The 23,957-nt window shown below is 42.4% G+C and overlaps 1 protein-coding gene across 1 annotated transcript; it reads left to right on the top strand.

Moving 5' to 3' along the window:
• The first annotated feature begins 1,503 nt into the window (after positions 1-1,503).
• Positions 1,504-20,850, top strand: LOC121325869 (melanopsin-A-like). The gene is made up of 11 exons (XM_041268955.1): positions 1,504-1,689; positions 13,124-13,269; positions 13,445-13,578; positions 14,478-14,681; positions 15,415-15,586; positions 15,720-15,881; positions 16,240-16,347; positions 17,136-17,322; positions 17,616-17,762; positions 20,675-20,743; positions 20,833-20,850. The coding sequence occupies exons 1-11, from the start codon at positions 1,546-1,548 to the stop codon at positions 20,848-20,850; spliced, it is 1,491 nt and encodes a 496-aa protein (XP_041124889.1). The 5' UTR covers positions 1,504-1,545.
• The last annotated feature ends 3,107 nt before the right edge of the window (positions 20,851-23,957 follow it).

Here is a 23,957-nt window from a genome sequence, read left to right as displayed (position 1 = left end):
TGAAGGGGGCTATATCAAATTTGTATTGTAATTTGTATTGTCTGTTAGACCTATGAAGCTAGGTTGTGTACAGTCTGAAGCATTTGAGTACTAAAATAAATGTGCTCTGTGCTTATACCCACTATCTGTGTCTGGGCTCTCCATACTGCCTTCTGGCTTCGATTAAGATGAAACCAGCCTGCCCAGTGTTACAGGCTGCTGTTTAAGGCAAGTTTTAGGATTCTGAAGTACTGTGTGACGTGTGGGCCTGTGAAATAATGGCCGCTACACTCGTGTCAGAGACACCAAAGAGTTCTGTTTTTATTATGAGATTGAACTTGTTTGTGGGACAATGTAGTTTTTTCTTGAGGGCATAAACTTGATACAATTCTCTAGTTTTCGGAAGCGCAGTCAGATTCTCACAAATTATGAAATCCAAAAGTAACGCATTTTTTTCCCCCCAAGGAAACATTTCTACATAACCGGTCAGCACTCTTTAATCCTCAGTGCATCTTTCATGTTCATTAAGTTCATTAAGACAAAGACTCCTCGATCAATCTGAAATCAATCAATTAATCCATCAATTCAAGAGCAGTGGAAGAGAAATGTTGACCCTCTTCACTGACCTTGGCAACCAGGAGTACAATTCGAACACATTGAGCTGTCAAGAAATTGTATAGATTTTTGATTCAGAGACATGCCTCCAAATTACAAAACTGAGAGTTAGTGCTGTGTTCCACTCAGATAACATTTCACATGTGGCACTCCTATCCAATAACATCTTTTAAAACAAACGCAAAAAAAAGTGGCCATGTGTTTTGTTATTTGGTATTTTTCCAAGTTGTTCTGAGGATCGTTGCACACACTCTCTCAGAGGGAGATGACACTTTGACACATTTGAAATTGCAGCTCTCTGCCATTTACTCACAAGACAAGATCATTTTGATAGAAACAGCGCAACAACTGTTTTCAGGAATAAAATAAAAACAGAAAAGGAATGGACTCAGACAGGCAGACAGAGGCACCGGTAGACAGACAGACAAGAAGGCAGTCAGACATACAGACAGAAATAGAAATGCAGACAGACAGACTCTGAGAGTGACGGATAAATACTGTAACTATACGATTAATATACCCCGGCAATAATGAACATACTGCAAGAAGAAGACTCATGGAGGATGGAAGATAAAGCACAGTGATATCAGATCAGACACTTCCAAAAAGGATGCAACAGTGACAGGAGGAGGGGAACAGCACCCCAGCTCTGAGGTGCTGCACTGAGCATGTGCCAACCCTTATGCACACATTCACAGTATATATACCTCAGCTGGGTGCAGGGATGGACCTCAGAGCTGCCTGCCCTCTGATCTGATTGGACTCCCGCACTGAGAGAGAGATAGAGAGAGAGAGATATAGAGAGGGAGAGAGAGAGAGAGAGAGATACACTAACTTTTGATCACACAGACTGCATTTGATTTCTTCTCTAAAGAGAGTATTTAGATACTGACCCAGGTCACAGATTTATATAGATAGATATTTTTTGTTTTGTTTCTTTTTGTCTGGAGCATGAATATGTTGCAGTCTCTGCGTAGTCGGATCTCCTGCCCTCCACAGGATCCCAATTGCACCCGGATTGTGGAGACTTTGTCTGCACGGAACGACTCAGGGATCAGTGCCTACAGGCTGGTGGAGCTGCCCTCCATGTCCACTGTGAGTGCAGAGTTTATATATCATCTTTCTTCCTCCTCGCCAGCTAGTGTAGATTAAAAGTTTAGATTAAGAAGTACACCCTTCCTTCTTTCCTTTCTTCCTTCCTTATCCATCCATCATTCTATCCTTATCTTTTCATCCCCCTTTCCTTTAATTTTCATTCATTTTTCCTTCATTGCCTTCCTTTATTGTCTTTCTTTCTGTCTTTCTTTCTTTCTTTCCCTCCCTCCCTCGTGTGCTTAGTATCTGAAACAAAAACACATTGGAAATGTAAAAAAATACCAAGTTATCAAAGTGCCCAGCCATTTAAAGTGGAGATATCAAAAACACAAGCCAAGCTTCAAGAAACCATTGGGGCAACCTTGCCCAGCACAAAGCAAACAGGCACAACTGTAAAACTGATGGGGGTCAAGGTTGTGCCAGTTGTTTCTTCTAACTTTTATCAAAAATACTTGCTCAGTTAGAAAAAACAATTAGGGCAATTGATATCTATAACAGATATCACTTCTTGTTTCAATTAATGGATAATAACACACAGACTACGGGAATAGCAACACTGTTCAATCTATACTGAGGCAATGTATGTTTGGATAGGGTAAATGTAAATACTAGCCTAGTCTGTTGAAAGGGTTAAGATGTGAATCTGTGTAACGTAGCGGTTCTGTAGTTGGGGTGTGACTAGTTAGGGTTCAAATCCTGCCTTTTATATTTATATATATATATATATATATATATATATATATATATATATATATATATATATATATATATATATATATTTATATATAAACCCTGTGTGGGAATCGTACCAATGCATCTTGCAATGCAGACGCCCATGCCACAAAGTTCGTCCTTTCACGTTACAACATTTGCAAGTAGTATAGCAGTAAAATTACAAACTATCATAATAAGCTTGATCTGTTTGTTTTGTATATTGTAACGTTTTTATGTTTAGGAAGTAGTACGCAGGGAGACGGTGTTGAATTCTCAAAATGTTTGTTCTATTTGAAACTACAGAGAGTTCCTGTCAGGGGCCGGAATTCACGGCACCAAAGTTATAATCCTACGTTTCAGCACTGTCACTGCTATTCTCTCTGGTCACAGCTCACACGCTCGCTCAGTTGCACCCACAGTTTCTCATTCAAGTTCAGCGCAGGACTGTCTCCAGTCCCCAGGCTCATGCACCCCCTTATATAACCTCCCTTCATTTCCCGTTCCTGTCTGGCTCATCAGCCAGTCACATCCATGCTCTGCAACCCCAGGAAACAGTTGTTATAAGTATAACCCTTCAAAGTTGCTCTTTAGAAAATCTGTGGGATTTTTAGCATTTTCATAAAGGACTCTTCAGAGACAATTACTGTTCCAAGAACCTTTATTTTTTGCTGTCAAAATGCAGTTTTAAAATAAATAACAAATTTCAACACCAGAAAGTTGTTTTTGTGGGGGTGTAGGGGGAGTAATTCTATAGCAAGCAAAAACCTTTGACGGCCGATTTCTTTGGGGGCTGAAAATCAAGCCAGCAAAAGAGAACAGACGCTCAACAGGAGCAGGCGAAGGAAGAATGGTATTAAAGCATATAAACAGCTTCTTTATGAAAGGGTATTGCTCTAAAGATGCTAGATCCTTCCTTGGGTCTTCAAAAAAATGAAGGATCTCCAGCTCAGTTTTGTTGCTTGTTGTTGAAAGAGTACTTATCTGGGAAACATCTTTGCTATCCATAAAAACAAAGAAGTCATCTTCTTCCTCTTCAAGGTGTCTCCCGCTAGAAGATTCTGATACAAGACACAGCTCTTCAGCAGCCTGAAGCATTAGTTGATGGAATCTTCTGGTGTCTCTGGAAAGACAATGTGGCAGCCAGCGCATCATTGTTGATTTAAAGTTACTCCCAAGATGAACTGGCGCATGCGTGTGCATTTAAAAAAAAAAAAAATAAATAAAATTATCGAATAAGTGATCACTATGATTAAATTTTATACAGGTGCAATTTAATAATTAAACTATTACTGACAATGTATTTTGGAGTATTTTGAAATTACAAAATACTCAGGAAATGTATTTTTGATACAAAATACAATAATACTTCTAAATTGGCATTTGCATTACAAATTACAAAATACAAATGTAATGACAATACGTATTTAAATTACATGTATTTTCGATACTGCCCAACTATGCCTGTGCTGCTCCTACAAAGAAAAAATAACATTGAAAGCTTTGTCTGTATAACTGTCTATGTGTTTAACTGTCTGTCTGCCTGCCTGTGTGACTGTCTGTCTGTCTACAACAGTAGCTTGATCTAAACATGTAACACCTGCCATAGAGCATTGTAACAGAGGTACAGAGATGGGAAACTAGATGTGTGAAAGAGAGATATCAATAGAAAAAAATAGTAAGTGGGAAGGAGGGAGGGATAGAGAGCGGGAGAGGGACACGAAGAGGGAGCGCTCGCTTGAATTTGAGAAAGAAAAATAAGGACTACAGAGTGAAATAAATAGAGCTGGTAGTCTGTGTAGCTGCTATCTGCTGTTGTCCAGTGAGGAGCCTCCACTGAGAACTTCTGTACCCACTCTCTTGGGGCGCGTCAATGTCACACTGAGTGCAAAGAAGAGGCTCACAGAGAGAGAGAGAGAGAGAGAGAGAGAGAGAGAGAGAGAGAGAGAGAGAGAGAGAGAGAGAGAGAGAGAGAGAGAGAGAGAGAGAGAGATACATAGTTATAGTTAGGGTTCGGGTTATAAGCATGTGGCTAGTGGTAGGGTTAGGGTTAGGGTTATAAGCATGTGGCTAGTGGTAGGGTTAGGGTTAGGGTTAGGGTTATAAGCATGTGGCTAGTGGTAGGGTTAGGGTTAGGGTTATAAGCATGTGGCTAGTGGTAGGGTTAGGGTTAGGGTTATAAGCATGTGGCTAGTGGTAGGGTTAGGGTTAGGGTTATAAGCATGTGGCTAGTGGTAGGGTTAGGGTTAGGGTTATAAGCATGTGGCTAGTGGTAGGGTTAGGGTTAGGGTTATAAGCATGTGGCTAGTGGTAGGGTTAGGGTTAGGGTTATAAGCATGTGGCTAGTGGTAGGGTTAGGGTTAGGGTTATAAGCATGTGGCTAGTGGTAGTTAGGGTTATAAGCATGTGGCTAGTGGTAGGGTTAGGGTTAGGGTTATAAGCATGTGGCTAGTGGTAGGGTTAGGGTTAGGGTTATAAGCATGTGGCTAGTGGTAGGGTTAGGGTTAGGGTTATAAGCATGTGGCTAGTGGTAGGGTTAGGGTTCGGGTTATAAGCATGTGGCTAGTGGTAGGGTTAGGGTTCGGGTTATAAGCATGTGGCTAGTGGTAGGGTTAGGCCATGCTATATACAGTTTTTGAACTTTTTGTTGCTTATAATCAGGAATGAGGAATACTGTTTGCTTTTTGCTTTTTGTGCTTGACTTCATCAGAGAATAAAAATACCGTTCAGCATTGGCGCAAGATAGAATATGGAGGTTTAACCATATATTACTGTTGAATCAGATAATGCCAATAAAATATAAAAATAACCAATGCATCTAAACTATTATGAACCCAGTGCTCCCCAAGCGTTCTGTAATTAATCCTCCTCGCTTGCAAATCTCAGTATCAATTATATTGGTGCAAATTTCAATGCTGTTTCATGTTGTGCCTGCCCATCCACATATTACTTTTGCAGTTTGCAATCAACTGAAATAAGCGTGCGACCACAAACAGGCCTAACTAAAGAGCCACGCTTGATTGAGGATCTGCTCAAGTACTCTCAGCTATGAGCTGTGTAATCAGGGAGAGGAACGCAGTACTCTATGCACACTTCCACACAAAGCGGCAGAAAGCAGCAATCATTGTAAGATGCAGTTTTTTGCTTGTTATGCAACACTGCAATTATCTGAAAATCTGTCCCAGTGCTGCCAGGCTCAGCAGTCACTCACCATTACAGAAACTGTTTTTTCGGATGGGCTGTTTATAAATGGTTTATCTGTAGGCATGTGTGGCAGTAAATCCATTGCTTTGATGGGCTATTCCTAGCATTACTTCACCCAACCCAAAACACACACAAACTCCAACCCCCTCTCCCGCCTGCTATGCTATAAACATAGCGAACCATAACAAGCGTACTTCCAATAATGCCTTTAATTGAAAATTATTGTGGGATTTTGCACAGGACATTTTTTTTTCCTAACATTTTTGTTAAGATGTTTATTGTGTTTTTGATTTCGGCGGCCTCTGATATGAGGTTACGGTAGCTGTAAAAATAAACAGCACATGAGAAAAATGTACTGTAGGGTACTATGGTACAGTACCAGCATAGCAAAGTGTGGTAAAGCATGGTGAGGCGATGCAAGCAAGGTAAATCGCTTGTAGGTAAGGTCAAAGTATTGTTAAGAATTACATTAGAGGCACCATTCTGGAGCGTGTAGGTATATAAGAACATAAAAAATAATAACATAGGAAAATATCTATCTACTGGCAAAAAAGACATGGATAATGGCATTAACTATGTTTTTTGTGTTTTTTTTTTATCATAATAAGATTTATATTAAGTCAACATGTACAGTTGATGCTGTCTTTTATGGCATACGAGAAGGCAGGAGACTGAGTGAACTGTACACATTAACTCATAAACTGAATTACCTACCAGCATTTGCCTGGTCTATCTTCAGGTGCACCCCCTTGAAAACCTCTTCATGGGACCCCAGGACCTCATCTGCCTCACTGTTTGGATAGAAGATGCATTGGTTTTGAGATTTTTTATTTTATTTTATTGAATCAAGGTCAAAACATATCTAATCCTCTGTAAGTGCTGTTTATTGACCATTGTTCTGGCCTGGTTTGCCTGATTTCAGAAATGAAAGATTTTTTAAAAACACAAATCTTTTTGAAGGTACCCTTTAGAAGAAGTAAACAACCCTTGCTTCTTTGCATTTCCTAATTAAGCAAGTGACACTGTGGGGTATGCAAGTTGACCTGTTTGGGGGGGGGGGGGGGGGGGGGGGGGGGGGGGGGGGGGGGGGGGGGGGGGGGGGGGGGGGGGGGGTGGGGGGGGGGGGGGGGGGGGGGGGGGGGTGGGGGGGGGGGGGGGGGGCGGGGGGGGGGGGGGGGGGGGGGAGGGGGGGGGGGGGGGGGGGGGGGGGGGGGGGGGGGGGGGGGGGGGGGGGGGGGGTGGGGGGGGGGGGGGGGGGGGGGGGGGGGGGGGGGGGGGGGGGGGGGGGGGGGGGGGGGGGGGGGGGGGGTGGGGTGGGGGGGGGGGGGGGGGGGGGGGGGGGGGGGGGGGGGGGGGGGGGGGGGGGGGGGGGGGGGGTGGGGGGGGTCAAGTTATACTTAACAGCTATCCATGACACCACGCGCTGTCTGGCTAATTGACACTGAGTTCCATCTCTCCAGCGATCTGCAAGCACTCAATAATTCGATTATTCAATTTGGTACGTAAATGGTCAGAATTCACCTGAATTAGCAAAAGAGGTGGAAATAAACAGTTCCGTAAATCAGTGACAAGAAGACAGCCAATCTTCCTATGAGTGGAACCCATTTTGATAGTAAAAAAAATGGTTAATGGTTTGAATGGTTTTTGTAATTTTATAATTGCTGCGTGCTTGTACTTTACCTCCGGATTGAGAGACGAGAGTGAGGATTTTACTGGGTATTTAAAAAGTTGTGGATGAACATATTGAGGTTGTAAATAAACAGAGAGAGAGAGAGAGAGAGAGAGAGAGAGAGAGAGAGAGAGTGAGAGTGAGATGGGGATGAGTCTGCCTGCTTTATCATATTTATTACAAAGTTGGAAGTTCTAAAATGTCTAAGCTGGCTATCTCTATCTCTGAGTTACAGTAGTCTAGGCAGGAGAGTACCAGGGCCTGGATGAGGAGTTGCATGGAGTAGTTGGTGAGGAAGGTGTCAGAGAACCAGGCCTGAACAGTGCCAGAGATTCCCAGGACAGTAGGAGAGAGGATAGGAGAATAGACTGATCGACAGTGTCAAAGGCGAATTAGGAAAGAGGAGAGAGAGGCAGCACGGGCAGAGTTTAACGAGTTAGTGACAGACAGGAGAGCAGTTTCAGTGGAGTGAGCACAGTGGAAACCAGATTGGAGAGGGTCGAGCAGAGTGGTTAGACAGGAAAGCAGAGGGCTGGCTGTGTACTGCCCACTCGAGGGTTTTAGAGAGGAAGGGTAAGAGGGAGACAGGACGGTAGTTCTGGAGGGAGGTGGGGTCGAGGGTAAGTTTTTTGAGGAGGGGGATGATGGAGGCTTGTTTGAAGGCAGAGGGAAAGATGCCAGAGAGGAGAGAGCTGTTGAAAAGGTAAGAGATGAAGGGGAGTAGAGCTGGAATGAGGCCTCTACTAGTAGTTAATGGGAGCGATTTGGAAAAGGAAAAGGTCCTCACTCTGACTGCCACAGCTCAGACTGCCCTTGGACATGTGGCCCTTAGATGGCTGGCACTTAGAGCGGCTGGCGTTCTAAGACACTGATTGCCAATTGATACTTTCCTGCAGGTCTAGAGCTGGTCCACTTTCCATGCTATCTAAATACACTTCAATCAACCACAGCTCTGAATACTTCAGAAATACTTGAAAAAGAAATTCCTTCAACCAGCTAATGTACATCAGGAACAAGGATTCAATTGTACTTACCAAAATCGCTACTTTCTTCCTGTCTACTGCAAACAGCTAAACACAATCCAAGCAGGCCGGTCGCTAGAGACAACTGATTAGCAAAACAAAACATCATTAGTTTTAACCTTAGAGCCAGATAATAACTATGCTTTCACTATGCTTTACCATGCCTTCACTATGCTTTACCACGCTTTCACTATGCTTTACCACGCTTTCACTGTGCTTTACCACACCTTCACTATGCTTTACCATGCCTTCACTATGCTTTACCACGCTTTCACTATGCTTTACCACGCTTTCACTATGCTTTACCACGCTTTCACTATGCTTTACCACTCTCACTATGATTTATTACCCTTTGCTACTCTATACTTTTACTGTGGGAAACTTTTATAAGGGACTGCAAGGTTAGCGATTTGCATCCAGCCCTTGCCTCTCCATTCAGTTCAATAAGCTGAGATGCCAGGTCATTACACAGTCCACAGGTTGAGGACTTTGGTCAACAGCACTGCTTGGAATTAAGAGTGTAAGTCTGCGATGAACCCCCGTCCCAAGCACTAACCACCAGCCTACTGGCACTGCCAGGCAGCGAGCCAGCGTCTGCTAAACAAGGGAACACCACCAAGTTGATACAACAGAGCCTCACGTCTCCTGAATTTATCTGTCCCCAGTCCGGCAAATTAACAGATGACTTGCCATGGCATCTCTATACATTTTTTTTAACATGCACCTCAGTGCCGCACATTTTTACAGCAGGAAAACCTTTGTCTGTGTGATTGAAGTAGGAAACCAAGGTGAAACCATTTATTGGTTACTAAGAATGTTTCAAAGTGTTTTTTTGTGCTTAATTGATTTCACAGGGTCCAGCGATTTAATGAAAAGCAGCACTCTGATTATTTGCTCTATAATAAAGGGGTCCAGAATGCCAGCAGCCCTTTCTCTGTTACCTTGCGACAGACCTTGGGAACGAGGACACTGTGATTCATTCTCTTATTCCTCTGCATTTTATAGAAACTGAGAATCAAGCACACACTGCTGAAAACAAGCTGCAATTTAATAAGAGCTTTGGAAGAAATGATAGCATCAGGAAATATAACATTAGTCTTTAGGATATTCCCTGCAATCCAGACCGGGTTTGAGACATGGAGACTGAAATGCTCCCTTACCCCTAAGAGAAAGGATATTCCCTGCAATCCAGACCGGGTTTGAGACATGGAGACTGAACTGCTCCCTTACCCCTAAGGGAAAGGATATTCCCTGCAATCCAGACCGGGTTTGAGACCTAAGAGAAAGGATATTCCCTGCAATCCAGACCGGGTTTGAGACATGGAGGCTGAACTGCTCCCTTACCCCTAAGAGAAAGGATATTCCCTGCAATCCAGACCGGGTTTGAGACATGGAGACTGAACTGCTCCCTTACCCCTAAGAGAAAGGATATTCCCTGCAATCCAGACCGGGTTTGAGACATGGAGACTGAACTGCTCCCTTACCCCTAAGAGAAAGGATATTCCCTGCAATCCAGACCGGGTTTGAGACATGGAGACTGAACTGCTCCCTTACCCCTAAGAGAAATAGTGGTCACTGCATTAAAAACCAAATTATCGCTATTATACGCAATTTATGTAGAAAATACATAAAAAGTTGGTTTGTCTCTTTTGCTTTTTATTCTCAGATACTAGACATTTTTGTTTTTTACTTGGCTATCTTCTGCGGTAGATTCTGCAGTGTTGGAATGTTTGTTTATTTATTTATTTATTAATTAATTAATTCAATTTTTTCAAATTAAACTTCAATTTCATACACTACAGAACTCAAAAGCTATAGTGTATGTATTGTGACATATCCTATCGCGATGGAGTGATCCGATTGCTTGTAAAAGTATAATACGCTGTATTTAATTAATTGTGTCATAAACCCCACCAAAACAAAAATATTGAGTTATAATATTTATTGAAAAATAAATTAGTAACTAAATGGGTTTTACAATAGCCACGTAAGTGATGCACCATTTGGCACGTGCGCCTGCTTGCTTGGTGATGATAGGGTTAATATCTTTAATAATTCCCAGTCTGTTTGTATGTTTCTCTCTCTCTCTCTCTCTCTCTCTCTCTCTCTCTCTCTCTCTCTCTCTCTCTCTCTCGTTACCAGGGCTCATTGATGCTGACACACCGCTCACATGCATGCATGCTTAGGCAAGCTTCATCCCCGAAGTTCATCGCTTCCACTTTACCATTATATAAAACAGATCTGATCCTCAAGAAATGCACGTTCTTCACATTACAAACTAATACAGGCACCGTGGGTCTGTCTTTACCTGAATTACTGCCCTGTGTTTTGCAAATATTGACATTTAATAACCGTTTCAATTGACATCTCTCTTCTTTGAGGTTAAACCTCCTGAGTGAAACATAAAAAATATAAAAAACATAAACCTTCGTTTATTCACATTAACTGCTAATGGGATCTGTGAAAGGATAGCGTGGGGGCAAGACGTGTTGCCCTCAGGACTCAAGTCTCTGTGAATACCCAGTAATACCCCTGTAGAGCAATATGACAATCACTAAAGAGCACTGGGACAGTCCCTATAAATAACTAGCAGTGTCCCGAAAGAGCACTGGGACAGTCCCTATAGATAGCTCAAAGTGTCCCAAAAGAGCACAAGACTGCCCCTGTAAATACCTAGCACTGTCTCTATAGAGCAAGGGGACAGTCCATATAGATACCTAGCAGTGTCCCTATAGAACAGGAGGACAGCCCCTATAGATCCCATGCCTGCCTATGTAAAGCTCTCCCCCTCCAGCTCTCTTGGCTTGTATTATTTTTAGCCCCCACTGTTGACACGTGTCCTTTTCATTTAACGGTTTCCAAAGGATCACATGTGTCTCTCTGATCTCTTGAAGAAAACTGCTGCTCTCAGAAAATTCCTACTTTTCTTTTGTTTTACACTTTTATTTAAGGGTGTCAGAATGTCAGAAGACAACACTCTGATCCGATTAAAATTATTTTAATTCGTCACAAGAGCTTAGTAAGATGTTGAGAAGTTTGCAAAATGAAAACAAACTTTTTATTAGAAAGTTATTTTTAATAAGGGGCTGCCACTGATAATAACAGTAATAATAGTAATAATAATAACCGCAGAAATCCTGCTCTGAAATCTTCAAATCCACATCTGTTCCCACCGAACTGGTTTCAGTTCAATTCCTGGTTATTCCTTATTGAAAATCAGGTGAATAAGAATGAAAGCAAAGCTTAATGCTGTGGGAAGGGGAGTGTGGAATCTAAGGAGAGATTTTCTTCTTCTGGGACTGAGAGAGGTAGAGAGTGCGTGAGAGACAGAAAGTACCAAAATCTTAGTATAAATAAATACATATGTATTCAGCTCAACCAAGCAGCGAGCTTAGACCGAAGATAGGAAGTAGCACGAGGGAACCGTCTTGCAGTATCAGCGCGTTGCAACTGATCCTAAAAAAAGTGCAACACCTGCAAGTGTATGTGGAGAGCAAGAGATTACTAATGCATTAAGAGCATGCCAGGCAGAGCTTCAGTCACAGATAGCTAAGATATTCATGAGGGTTGTTTCATTTCTAATATAAAGCGATTGAATTTCGAGACGCCCAGGAAAGAGACGCGCGGTTAATGTTCAAGTTTTTAAATTTCCTAATGTTTTAAAATGTATTCAACCACACACTGTGGTTTGTGGGAATTATACTTAAGCTAAACAAAGTAGAATGCTGTTTGCGTTACTAATCGCAAAAGATTTTTATGTCATAGATCTGTTGTGAAAAGCCAGTGGCTAGGGTGTGCTGTGTGCCCCCACCTTTATGAAGACACATGTTTGGTTCACTTTTTATTCTTTTGCCTGCAGTAATGTAGTCTCCAGGTGAGATTTTGTAGTTAGTGTTGTAGGTTACCCAGCAAGAATTCATTAAAATATTAAATGTTCTGTATTAAACAAGGAATTATTCATCCAGAAAACTGCTTAGTTTAACTGGGAATTGTGACTCTATAGGAATCTGGACTCTGTCCCATCAACCAATACACAGCGAACCGTCTGTTTCTAGGTCACTGGCTTCATCAGGGAAAATCAATCCTTCTCATTCAGGGAAAACAGCAGAGGAATGTAACAGACTTTTAAGGTTTATGGTTCAGCTGCTTGGATTTCTAATAGCAATCCTTTATAGCTGTGCGTTCCTTGTTAATCTCAAGGGTGGAAGCTGAAGGATTCCTCTGGTTCCTGTCAGTCTCAATCTGTGTTTCAGAGGGAGAGAGGAAGAGAAAGGGAGAGAGAGCGCTCAATATATTGCTTTGAGATGCTTGTAGTACAGGATGTGTCTTTTAAAACGGTGATTTAGACAGCGACACATCTTTAGCATTGAACACAGGTTTGACTGTAGAGTACAATAAACTAAGCACACATCGAGGAGACACCAGAACAGTACTCGATTGGTCTTTAAAAAGTACTTTTAAAACTCTGGGGTAGTCACCTACAACAAGAGATCGTTAGCACTTGACTATGTAGTCAGGTCACTTAGAGTTTACCTAGAGTTCCCTTTGTACAGTACAGAAGAGTAGTGGACTATGAAGGGGTGACATAGTTGCCTACAACAGGAGATCTTAAACCATGAGAGAAGTGTAACTATGTATAGTACAGTACACTGTAGAGTACCGGATCTTTTAAAACATTGGCATAGCTACAAAAGGAGGTCTTAAACATTGAGCACACTGTAGAAGACACAAGTAAGAGCTCATCTAGAGAACTCTTTGTAGTACAGTACTTGAAGACTGTGCTGCTGTATTTGCATCTCTGATCTTCTGTATTTCTGCTCTGTGCCAGCAGGTGGCGACAGTGCATGAGACCCCACACCCTTTCCCCACAGTGGATGTTCCAGACCACGCCCACTACATCATCGGCACCATCATCCTCGCTGTGGGCATCACAGGCATGCTGGGAAACTTCCTGGTCATCTACGCCTTTAGCCGGTAAGCCAGCCTGTCGTTCTCCCTTTATCTCTCTCTATCTATTCTATTCACTGTTCTCTCTTTCTCCTTTCCACCTCTCCCATCCACCCTCTGTCTCACACACCATCTACCACACGTTCACTCGTTCTTGATCTCTCTTTCTCACTCATTGTTCTCTCTGATGTGTTTGGTGCAGGTGTAAAAGTCTGCGAACCCCAGCAAACATGTTCATTATAAACCTGGCGATCACAGACTTCCTCATGTCAGTCACCCAAGCACCTATCTTCTTCACGACCAGCCTGCACAAGAGATGGATATTCGGAGAGAAAGGTGAGCTGCACTTGTAAACAGGTTCCCTTTGAATATAGGCTTAACAGCGCTGCATCTTTAGGCATTAAACCTATCCGAGGTAAAACTATCAGACACTATTATCTGAATGCACAGAGCATTTCCCCAGTGCTAACAAAAAAGTTAATGATAAAAATCTTTAATAAAAAATCCCAATAGGTTTTGTCAGAGCTCCTACCTTGGTGGTGTTGCTCTGATATTGGACTTAACGATTATTCTGTCGTTTCTGGTTAAACAACTAATTATTGATGAAATGGGCCAAATGGCCTCTTGTAAATTTAGTTTTTATGGTCCTATAGTTTCTTTCTGTTGTTTTAATTCAGGTGACAACTGAACACAGACAGCTATTCAGATAGATTCATGGATTTGTACTTAATTAAAATATCAGCAGAGATCTGAGAGAGAACACCACCCAGGGGCGATCTGAGTCCTAAACAAAACATGTGCCACAAGAGGGAACCAGCACAGCTCTGTGATCAAGGGCCGATCGCCTGTAATTGATTACATGGCAGTCTGCATTTAATTTGCTAATGTGTGTGTGTTTCCACAGAGTAGGAAAAGTAACAATTAAACTAGTCAAAGGAATATACATTTGCACAAACAGAGCTGCATACTGCAGCAGTGTGACTTGAAGCACTTGTAGTTTTAGTAAAAATTGACAAAAAACGTAACACATTTATGTGAGGACTCTGATCCAAAAGGCAACTGTATTGTTTAGCTGCAGTTCAAACCATTTGAATTACGATGCCGCTATCCTTATAGCAGCTTGAGTGCGGTACTGCATAAACCGTGTGAGAACGATGATTGAGGCTTTTGCCAATGTCTAGTGCAATTCCTGATAGATTATTGATTATTAATTGGCATATTGCCCTCTGTCCCAGGCTGTGAGCTGTATGCGTTCTGTGGTGCTCTGTTTGGTATCTGCTCCATGATCACTCTGATGGTGATTGCGATTGACCGGTACTTCGTGATCACGCGGCCGCTGGCCTCCATCGGGGTGATGTCACGGAAGCGCGCCCTCGTCATCCTCTTGGGGGCGTGGCTCTACTCCCTAGGCTGGAGCTTGCCGCCGTTTTTCGGATGGAGTGAGTGTGGTGGAGTAGCTATTCAAAGTGCTGTCAGTCTAGGACAGGGTTGGGTAACTCTAGCCCTTCAAGACCAGGTTTTTGTTCCAACCATGTACTGAAAACCTCTTAAATCTCCAGCCAGGTCCTAAAGCAGTCCCTTGCTACGTCATTAACCCTGTTAAACCTGGTGCAGAGCGGCTCTCCAGGACTGGAGTTGCCCATGCCTGTACCAGGGGCATGCAGGATATTCAAGTCTAACTGCCATTCAGATCCGTACTGCTTGGCCACCAGAGAGCAAGTGTATTTAAACAGTGGGGTGTGTAGTGAGAGCATTAAGACTCAGGGTTTCCACTCAACTTGGGCTACCAACCATTCATTCTCAACAACTAAATCAACCACATAATATCAGGATATTTCACGATTAGCATTTGGGATAACATAAAACCAAGCAACAAAAAAAATGTCTACAAATATTATCTTACATTTTTTAACATTCTTGATTGGTTGGAACCTGGGCGCACAATGATTAAAAAAAAGTCCACGTCTAATTCATCTGCAATTTGTTTTATCAAATCCCTCTCGGGCAAAAAATTGCAAACCCCTTTATCCCAGAGGAAGCATTAATGAAAAGGAGATAGAGATACTAGAGATAGATTGTTAACTAATGCAATCCGTTTAGCTAGCCTGGTTAATAGACTGATCGATTGTTTGATTGGTTGCCTCTCTGATTGATTGTCTGATTGCTCCACAGGTGCTTACATCCCGGAGGGTTTGCTGACCTCATGCACCTGGGACTACTTGACCTTCACCCCGTCGGTGCGTGCCTACACCATGCTGCTCTTCATCTTCGTCTTCTTCATCCCCCTCCTCATCGTCATGTACTGCTACTTCTTCATCTTTCGGGCCATCCACTCCACAAACAAGTGAGTCACACGGGCTACCAGCTGCTTGACATACAGCTCCAGACCCATTATAACTGGACGTCTGCCTGTTGTGCTTTTATACAGAATAAGGCATCCTTTACAAAACCTATCTATTCACTGGTCACTTCCTCAGGGCGGTGCACAAGATCAGCTCTGGTGACAATAAGGAGTCTATGAAGCAGTACCAGCGCATAAAGAATGAGTGGAAGATGGCGAAGATCGCTCTCATCGTCATCCTCCTCTACGTCATCTCCTGGTCTCCCTACTCTGCCGTGGCACTGACCGCTTTCGCCGGGTAGGGCAGGCATAACAGAGCATGCATCATTTAATGTACTTTACCATGAGTAACCTTGTTTACAGGGATGGAAACAATACTCCCATTGCATAGCAGTTTGATCCATTCCTGGTTTTACTATGAGTTTGATTGGATTCATCTCAGCTTGTTGCCTATACACTGTGACTAATCAGCTGGTAGTAAAACCTGGGGTGGGTGAAACTGCTATGCAATAGGAGTCTTATTTCCATCCCTGGTTTACCACTCTCATCTTTGGTGAAAGAGAATCAGCCTCGGGATGCATTTGCAGTAACTACGCTTTTTCTTTACTGTGCCAGTACTGGGGTTTGATATCTTGTCTCCTCTCTTTCTATTCCAGATACTCTGATATGCTGACTCCCTATATGAACTCTGTGCCTGCAGTGATCGCCAAAGCGTCTGCCATCCACAACCCCATCATCTATGCCATCACCCACCCCAAATACAGGTAGCCACATTCACCCTCTGTAAATATAGGCACCCACTGTGTTAGCTGCTGTAAATCCCTTTATTTGTGTGCCGCTAATTTGAGGTAGCTACACTTTATTTCATTGACAACTTAATTGATAAAGGCACAGCCATGTGCTGTGCAGGGCAAGTCATACAGTCACAGGAACACAAGTTTTGCGTCCTGTCTGTGCGAAGTTGCTGGTCTTTGCTGGGTATTCCACAGGACGCATTGCGTTGGCTCTAGCTCCCCCGCGAGTTAGCAAAGCTACAGCAGACCCTACTGACCAGGCACCTCGCAAGCTCAAACGGACACCTGCAGGACTGACCTTTGTCCCCCAGGGGTCAGTAGCCTTCCACTCAATTGGCTTTGTAGGTGGGATCAGAGGACGCCAACTGACCTTCTTCCAACTGACCTTCTTCTGAGCTGTTATGGGGAGTTGCTGTGGTGAGGGAACATAATTGAACATGTTGGAAAAGCTGTACTGGCATCTAATTTCACAAAACATCCATGGAGATCAAGGGCTTTTCAGTATCTGGTTTCCAATGTGTGGTGTAGATCTAGGGAGGAAAGACCCAGTTTATTTATGAATTAATTTTTGTTTTCTTCTTTTTTTCTCAGGGTAACGACTTCTAAGTTTATCTTTTGTTTGGGGTTTCCGCTCTGGGATTCCTATTGAAGTTCCTGTGAACAGGGATTGAATTGGGGTGGTGGGTGTGGGGTGTGGGGTGTGGGGTGTGGAGTGTGGGGTGTGCTGTGGCTTAATGAGTGCGTCCTTGCATTCTCAGGACTGTCATTGCTAAGTATATCCCGTTTCTGAGGGTGCTGCTCAGGGTGTCTCGCAAGGACATGCGCTTCTCCAGCAGTTACCCCTTGACTCGCCGCTCCACCATCACAAGCCAGTTCTCCAATCTGAGCTCCGTCTACCATAGTGAGCGCAGGACCCGCCTCTCCTCCGTCTCGGACAGCGAGTCTGTACGTGTCATAACTGCCTGTCTGTCTGTCCCTCTCTACACACCACCAGGTCTATCTGCTGTAATCACTGTCATTTCTGTCTCTGTATGCACCACAACCACTGCATCACTCTGTCTGTCTGTCTGTCTGTTTTCAGGGACCTCCAGGGTTTTTCTTTGTGACCAAAAATTTTGAAACTCTGTCAAGTAATAATAACAATAATAAATGTATCTTCTAATGAGTGATTCTTCGATGCTCTGTTCCCAGCTGAATGTTCATTGCATGTGTCTCTGTGTGTACTGTCTCCCTGGCAGGGCTGGACGGACACAGAGACGGACTTGTCCAGTATAAACTCGCGGCTGGCCAGTTGTCAGGTCTCCTGTGAGATCAGTAAGGACATGGCCATCGTGCTGGTCAACAAGACAAAGCTGAAGAGCCACGACTCTGGAATCTTCAATAAGGTAACGGGCCCCGACACCGCTGCGCCAGCATGCTACCGGCAGGAAAAAGTGAGTGTGTACGGAAAACACGGCAACTGCGCCTCTCTGCCAATGAGCCAGGGGATGCAGGGTAGACACCCTGTGGAAGGGTAGGCTAGTGGGAGGAGATGCTGTCCCCTGCTCTCTTTTCTATATGTTGGCAAACTGAATTAGCAATTAAGCATCCAATTTAGCCTGACCATATATTCCCCTCCAGTCAGATCAGACTAACCAGACCAGTCCATATATATATTAGGGCTGCTCTGATTAACAGATGAATTGGACCGATTAATCAACTAGCTGGCCATTTTGAACTCCATTATCCAACATCCCCTGCTGAGAAAGAATGCACGCGTCAGTTCGTGTCTGGTCTGTTGTTGTTACACACACACTTCTTACAATTTCTACAACATCCAGAATGATCCACAATATCTGTTGCCAACTTGGAAAAATATGTCTGCATTTACTACAATCAAAGCAGACTTTATTCATTTTAAAACTGTGTTAGTGAAAAGGGAGTTTGTATGTTTAAGTTGGATGCACAAAGTTCATTTCAACGGAGTTGGCTGTGCAGGGCAGCATTTATTTTTCACGATTCCTTCATTTGGCCTGGCACAGTTTAAGTGAGTAAATGTCTTTTTACTAGTGTCACATGTGACTATAACGTTTGTTTTATTGATGTTAGTACTGTTAATGTTACATTACTGTTCAAGTTGTTTATGTATACTGATTTTTACTAGTTTATATTGTGGAACACGGGTAGGACAGGTGTTTTAACTGATGTTTACCTGTTTTGTGTTCCTGAAAAGTTTTTTTTTTATTTTTTTATGCTGAAAACCCAGAAGCCCTAAATATAATGTAAAAAATAAATAAAGGTTGTTCATAAGGAGCTGTAAGTGTTATATACGGTATGTTTGCATCAAAGACAAAAAAATCCATTCGCTTGTGCATTATATTTTGCTATTAAACTCTTTCATGGATTGATGTTGTTCTGTGAAAATGTGTTACATTTACTGAAATATAAATGCTTTTAAAATGACAAAATTTCTATTGGGCTTATATTATTTTAGATTCTATTGATTTTTTTAAAATCTATTACTATGCAGGACAGCCACTAAAAGAGTGTTACCTTTATTAAAAATGTGCAGGGATGAATCTACCGATTAATCAACTAATGACCAAAAATTAACGATCAAAAATTTTAATCGAGTGACAGCCCTAATATATATATATATATATATATATATATATATATATATATATATATATATATATATATATATATATATATATATATATATATATATATATAAAAACAAACAAAACCCAATAGAAACTAAATGATTTAACTTGCACATGAAAAGTACAGGGCTGTTTCACATGGCAGTGTAGTATTTGTAGCACCCAGCAGTCCAATCCAAACTGTAAAGAATGGCATGGTTCAGTAAGAGACAGCAACAATATTTAAATACAGCAGTCCTGAGCCAGGCGATTATTGTATTTAGGCCAGGGTACCCGAGGCCAGTGTTGTAGCTAAATGAAATTCCGTTGTTGTGCGATTATTGCAAAGTGTAATTCTCAGGCATAATCTTTTGGGATAATCTGTCCCGGGCACTTTCCCTTCCAGTACCCAGGGAAACAGATTACACTTTCTTCTTTGTTTCTTGCTCTCTTCTGCCAGGATGAAGGCACACTTAGGGACGGATTTCCTGCAGTAAGATTCTTTTTTAGTTAAAAGTGAAAATGTTTTACTTCACGACAAATAAAATGGTCATGTACTAGTAACGAGCTTCTCTCTGTGGAGCCGAGGTGCGGTAGGGCTCTCCACTGCCCCCTGTGGATTGGAATGTGGGGATTGGAATGTGTACTTTAAGAACACGAGAACATAAGAAAGTTTACAAATGAGAGGAGGCCATTCGGACCACCAGCTCTCCTTCGGTTCATTGCAGCTGGTTGATTCAGCATCAACAACATGACTAGGTAGCCCACTCTCTGTGCGAAGAAGTGCCTCGTTCCCTCTGTCCTACATCTCAACTTTCCAACGGTATCCTCTGGTCCATGATAAAGTACTGGTTAGGGTTAACTATGTCAATGCCTTTTAAGATATTAAAGACTTCAATCAGCTCCCCCTGATCAATAAATTCAGCCTGTCTTCACGGCTCATTCCTTTTAAGCCCTGGGATTAGTCTAGTTGCTCTTCATTGGAGTCTCTCCAGGGCCATGTTTGTCAATAGGGCACAGCAATCCTATTAGTGCTTGCATCATTTTGAAACAACACAAGCAGTTTTTTTAAAATCTGCTTTTAAATAAGTTAATGAGATGGTCAAGGCATTATGACGCTGCTATCAGCACCCTGAATTTATGCAAGTTTGATTTATTTTTTACTATGCTTTTCCCATGATTATATCACACATTTACCATGGTTTACAATGCCTTGTTTTATTAATTTGCTTTACCATACCTCTCTGTGCTTTACAATGCTTACCTGGGCTATAAAGATTGATGTCTCATTGCCTGCAGTAAACAAACAGACAGTGTAATGCTGATATCACGACACTGTAAAATTGGTTTCTCTTTAAAATAATGGCTGCAGATTCCTTGGACTTCCAGTACATTAGCTGATGCTCCTGTGGTGCTCCACTTGAATTCTTTAGGAAATTGTGCCCATTAAAAAAACTAAAAAATCATTGCAAAATAACAACAAAACATTTGTTTTTCAGATGTTACTCCTATGCAATCCCATGAAGCTCTTTTGAAATTCATATGAAATTGCGGCTGTTGTTTTAATGGGAACTACAGCTCACATGAAGGAAGTGTTGTGTTTTCATTCTTTTCTGAGGTGAAGTGAAGCCGCTGTTGCTTTTATTAACCCTCTTCTCCATCCTCTCACCCAGAACTCTGTTGACGCCGATGACATCTCGATGGTGGAAGTCAGCCAATCAGGACTTAGCTCCCCTCCCACTGTAAGGATAGACTCACTTGTTTTTAGTTACATTGTTATCATGTTTAGTGATGGAAGGTGAGGGATACGCTCCCCTTTCCCCCTCTCCAGTCCTCGCCACTAGTCTAACTCTCTCTAATTTTCACTTTCCTCATGCTTCACCACTTCTCTCGCTCACTCTTCAACTCCTCACCCCTCTCCTCTACTTTCTCTCTCTCCCTCCCTGCATCCCTTCCCACCACTTGACTTTTTTCCCTCCCCCTCCCCCTGCATACACCCAAAAGAATGGTTGTCCTTTGAAAAATGCAGGATCTATTACAATACTTATTTAATACTGGTATGTACTATCTCTATACATTACTGAATATGTAATTCTGAAAGCAATTCTCTCTCTCCTCACACCCTCTTATTATTTCTCCCATCTCTTTTCCTTCCTCCTCCTTTCCCTCATTCGTCCTCTTCTTCTTGATCTCCCACTCTCTTCCTCAATCCCCCATCTTGCCCCTCATCCTCTACCCCCCCCCCCCCCCCCCCTCCCCCTTTGCACTGTGAAGGCAGGTGATGTCACAGAGGGGGCTGGACTAAGGCATGTTGGTGGGCAGATCCCAAGCATTGTCATCACCTCAGAGCCAAGCCCCATCCTCGGGGCCAGTGGCCACGCCTCCCGAGTTGGAACAGCAAATAGCAGTGTGGGGGTGGCGCCCATCACCGTGGAAGCACTTGGGGGACTCCAGCAGGGGGCAGTCTTCTCCGCTTATAGTAGAGAGACTCCGACCCCTGAGCACATCAGGCAATCACAGAGTAGAGCACAGGGAGGATTTGATTATTATATATAATGTTATTACAGTCTATAATTTAATGGCAACATGCAATTTTTAAACAATTGTCATAACTCGTAACGTGTCAGCTTAGCACAAGTTCTGCCAACATGGCAGCGTTTTAAAATAGTTAACCATTCCCATTGTTTACAGTGTGTTAAAGGGTCAGTGGCATTGCTGTGGAGTGTTACTAGGTAATAATGGACCTCTTGAGTCAATATTGCCTTTATAGAGTAATAACAGAATGGCTGACCTCCATTGAAAACAATGGGATAGCAGTGTCCGGCTGTTGTATTATAAGTATATTCTTTCAATGCATTAAAGGAGGTAGCGATGCAGCTGTTCAGTTGTTTAGATCTTGTATAATTACATCTGGGGAGTGCATGTGTTTTTTTTTGTTTGTTTTTTGTGGGTGTTATTTTATTATCCTGCATCATTGCAGCCTAGTGTTGTGGCTTGGTAGGTGAACTTCACTTGTGTCAAATTGAAAAGATGAAGAGAGAAACAGAGAATGCTGTTGTGTTGAATGCGATTAACAAGCCTTGGTTAGCCTTCATTTAATGCAGTCTTCTTACCCCGCACTCAAAAAGGACACTTTGTGTCTCTCTCTCTGGTAGTTATAGAGTCAGTCCATTTTCATTCCTGTAACGCCAGTTCATAGTTAAATGACATGGGAGATTTCTGGTCTCTATAGAGGTAGCCGGAGTGGAATTTCTCATTGCTTGCTGGTTACGTCGAACGACCATCTCCCGGCAGTGGCAGGCCTGAGTTACAAATTAAAAACTACAAATTAAGCTGCAAAAATAGTGGGGTAAACATTTATAAGGGGAGAGACAGAGAAGCCCAGGACTGAATGGCAGACAACAGAAACACAAGCACGACACAAGATAGAATTCAATCTAAATGACTGTGGCGCTATGCACTACTGACTTTATCAAGTGGGGATCGTACAATTCACCATTCATCGCAGCTGCCTTGAAAAACTTTCACATGCCTGGTTTTATCAGCAGACTAACCTGCACCTGATAGACACAGAAAGAGAAACCTGCTTCCTAATACAACATCCCAGTATACACCCCAAAACTGTTTTATTATTATTATTATTATTATTATTATTATTATAAAAAATAATGTATTTCTTGAAAAACAAATGCTATGATAAAAAATATAAATATTTATGTATAAAAGTGTAATAACAAACTTTTTTTCTGTATTTTTTATTTTGCAGATTTTTTTTTCTTCAACTACTGTACATATTCCTGCAGTTATGCTCTTTCAGTTCTGTGTGTTGTTTGTGTGTGTGGTTTTTTTCCCCCTAAACAGAGTTAATAAATGATTCCGTCCTAAAAGTTAACTGCGGTATACCATTGTGAAAGGATAGCTTTTCAGGGGTGACGTCAGAACCAGGAACAGAAACCAAAACACGCTTGCTGGCGGTGAAAACTGAAAAAGATTTAAACAAAACACACAACTGAAAATAAAGGGCGCGTTGGCCAATGTAAATAGACAGACAAACAAAGTGGACGGGCAGAAAACAAGTACCGTGCTGGAGCTTCCAGCACAAAATAGCAATTGTTATTTGAGTCTCTCCTTCTCTTTCCCGTTCTCCGCTTACTGAACACACAACCCCGGGTGAGTGAAAACATGCAGCTTTTATGCAGCTGTACCGAGACTCAATTGCTAATCAATCATTCAATTGGAGTCTTGGTACAACTCCACGTGAATTAATAAAGTGCAATTCCCCGTGCTCACATATTATTACTTTTTATCTGCACGTGAAGTGTTGTGCAATCCTCGTGCCTAAATACAAATATACATTTTAAACACTTGTGCTCATAACCCATATTTATATCCTGTGTATTTTATACATTAACACCAACATTAACAGACTACATACAACATAAAACACTAATAAACACAAAGGGGCAGGACACTCGTGGTAAAAGCTTAGCGAAGTATAGTAAAGAACATGGTAAAGCCTACGTACCATGGTACGTGCAATGTGTATGAGCAAGGGAAACTTCAGGCAATCAGTGCCCCCATCTCCGTTATCTAAATGCCAAATACAATACAGCTCAATAAAACCACATGGCAACACCATAGAAATCCTATTATCCAGGTTCCATGTTTGTAGTCCTAATTATTCAGTCCTTTTTGGAAGACTAGCAGGGCTGTTATCTCCAGTGCCCTGGTCTGCTAAATAAACACATTAGAATGCAGCTTGCTAGCAAACCACAATCAAGGTGGTGACACCAATAGAAGGCTGTTCTGCAGGCTCCATGCTTGTAGTTCATTGGAAGAAGTGCATAGTTAGTTCAACCCCAATGCAACACATTTCAATACAAGTGAATTATGCATTACATCGGGTGGACGGCTGCTGTACACGGACAGCCAGACCATTTTATTTGACCCTTCAGT

The sequence above is a fragment of the Polyodon spathula genome, chromosome 13, assembly GCF_017654505.1.
Source record: "Polyodon spathula isolate WHYD16114869_AA chromosome 13, ASM1765450v1, whole genome shotgun sequence".
NCBI classification, from domain to species: domain Eukaryota; kingdom Metazoa; phylum Chordata; class Actinopteri; order Acipenseriformes; family Polyodontidae; genus Polyodon; species Polyodon spathula.
This window is presented reverse-complemented; position numbering and strand designations above follow the sequence as displayed.

Coding starts and splice junctions, on each gene's coding strand:
- LOC121325869 (XM_041268955.1), top strand. CDS start 1,546: ATGAATATGTTGCAGTCTCTGCGTAGTCGGATCTCCTGCCCTCCACAG. Junction 15,882..16,239: donor GCACTGACCGCTTTCGCCGG/GTAGGGCAGGCA, acceptor TTTCTATTCCAG/ATACTCTGATATGCTGACTC. Junction 17,323..17,615: donor CCGTCTCGGACAGCGAGTCT/GTACGTGTCATA, acceptor TCTCCCTGGCAG/GGCTGGACGGACACAGAGAC.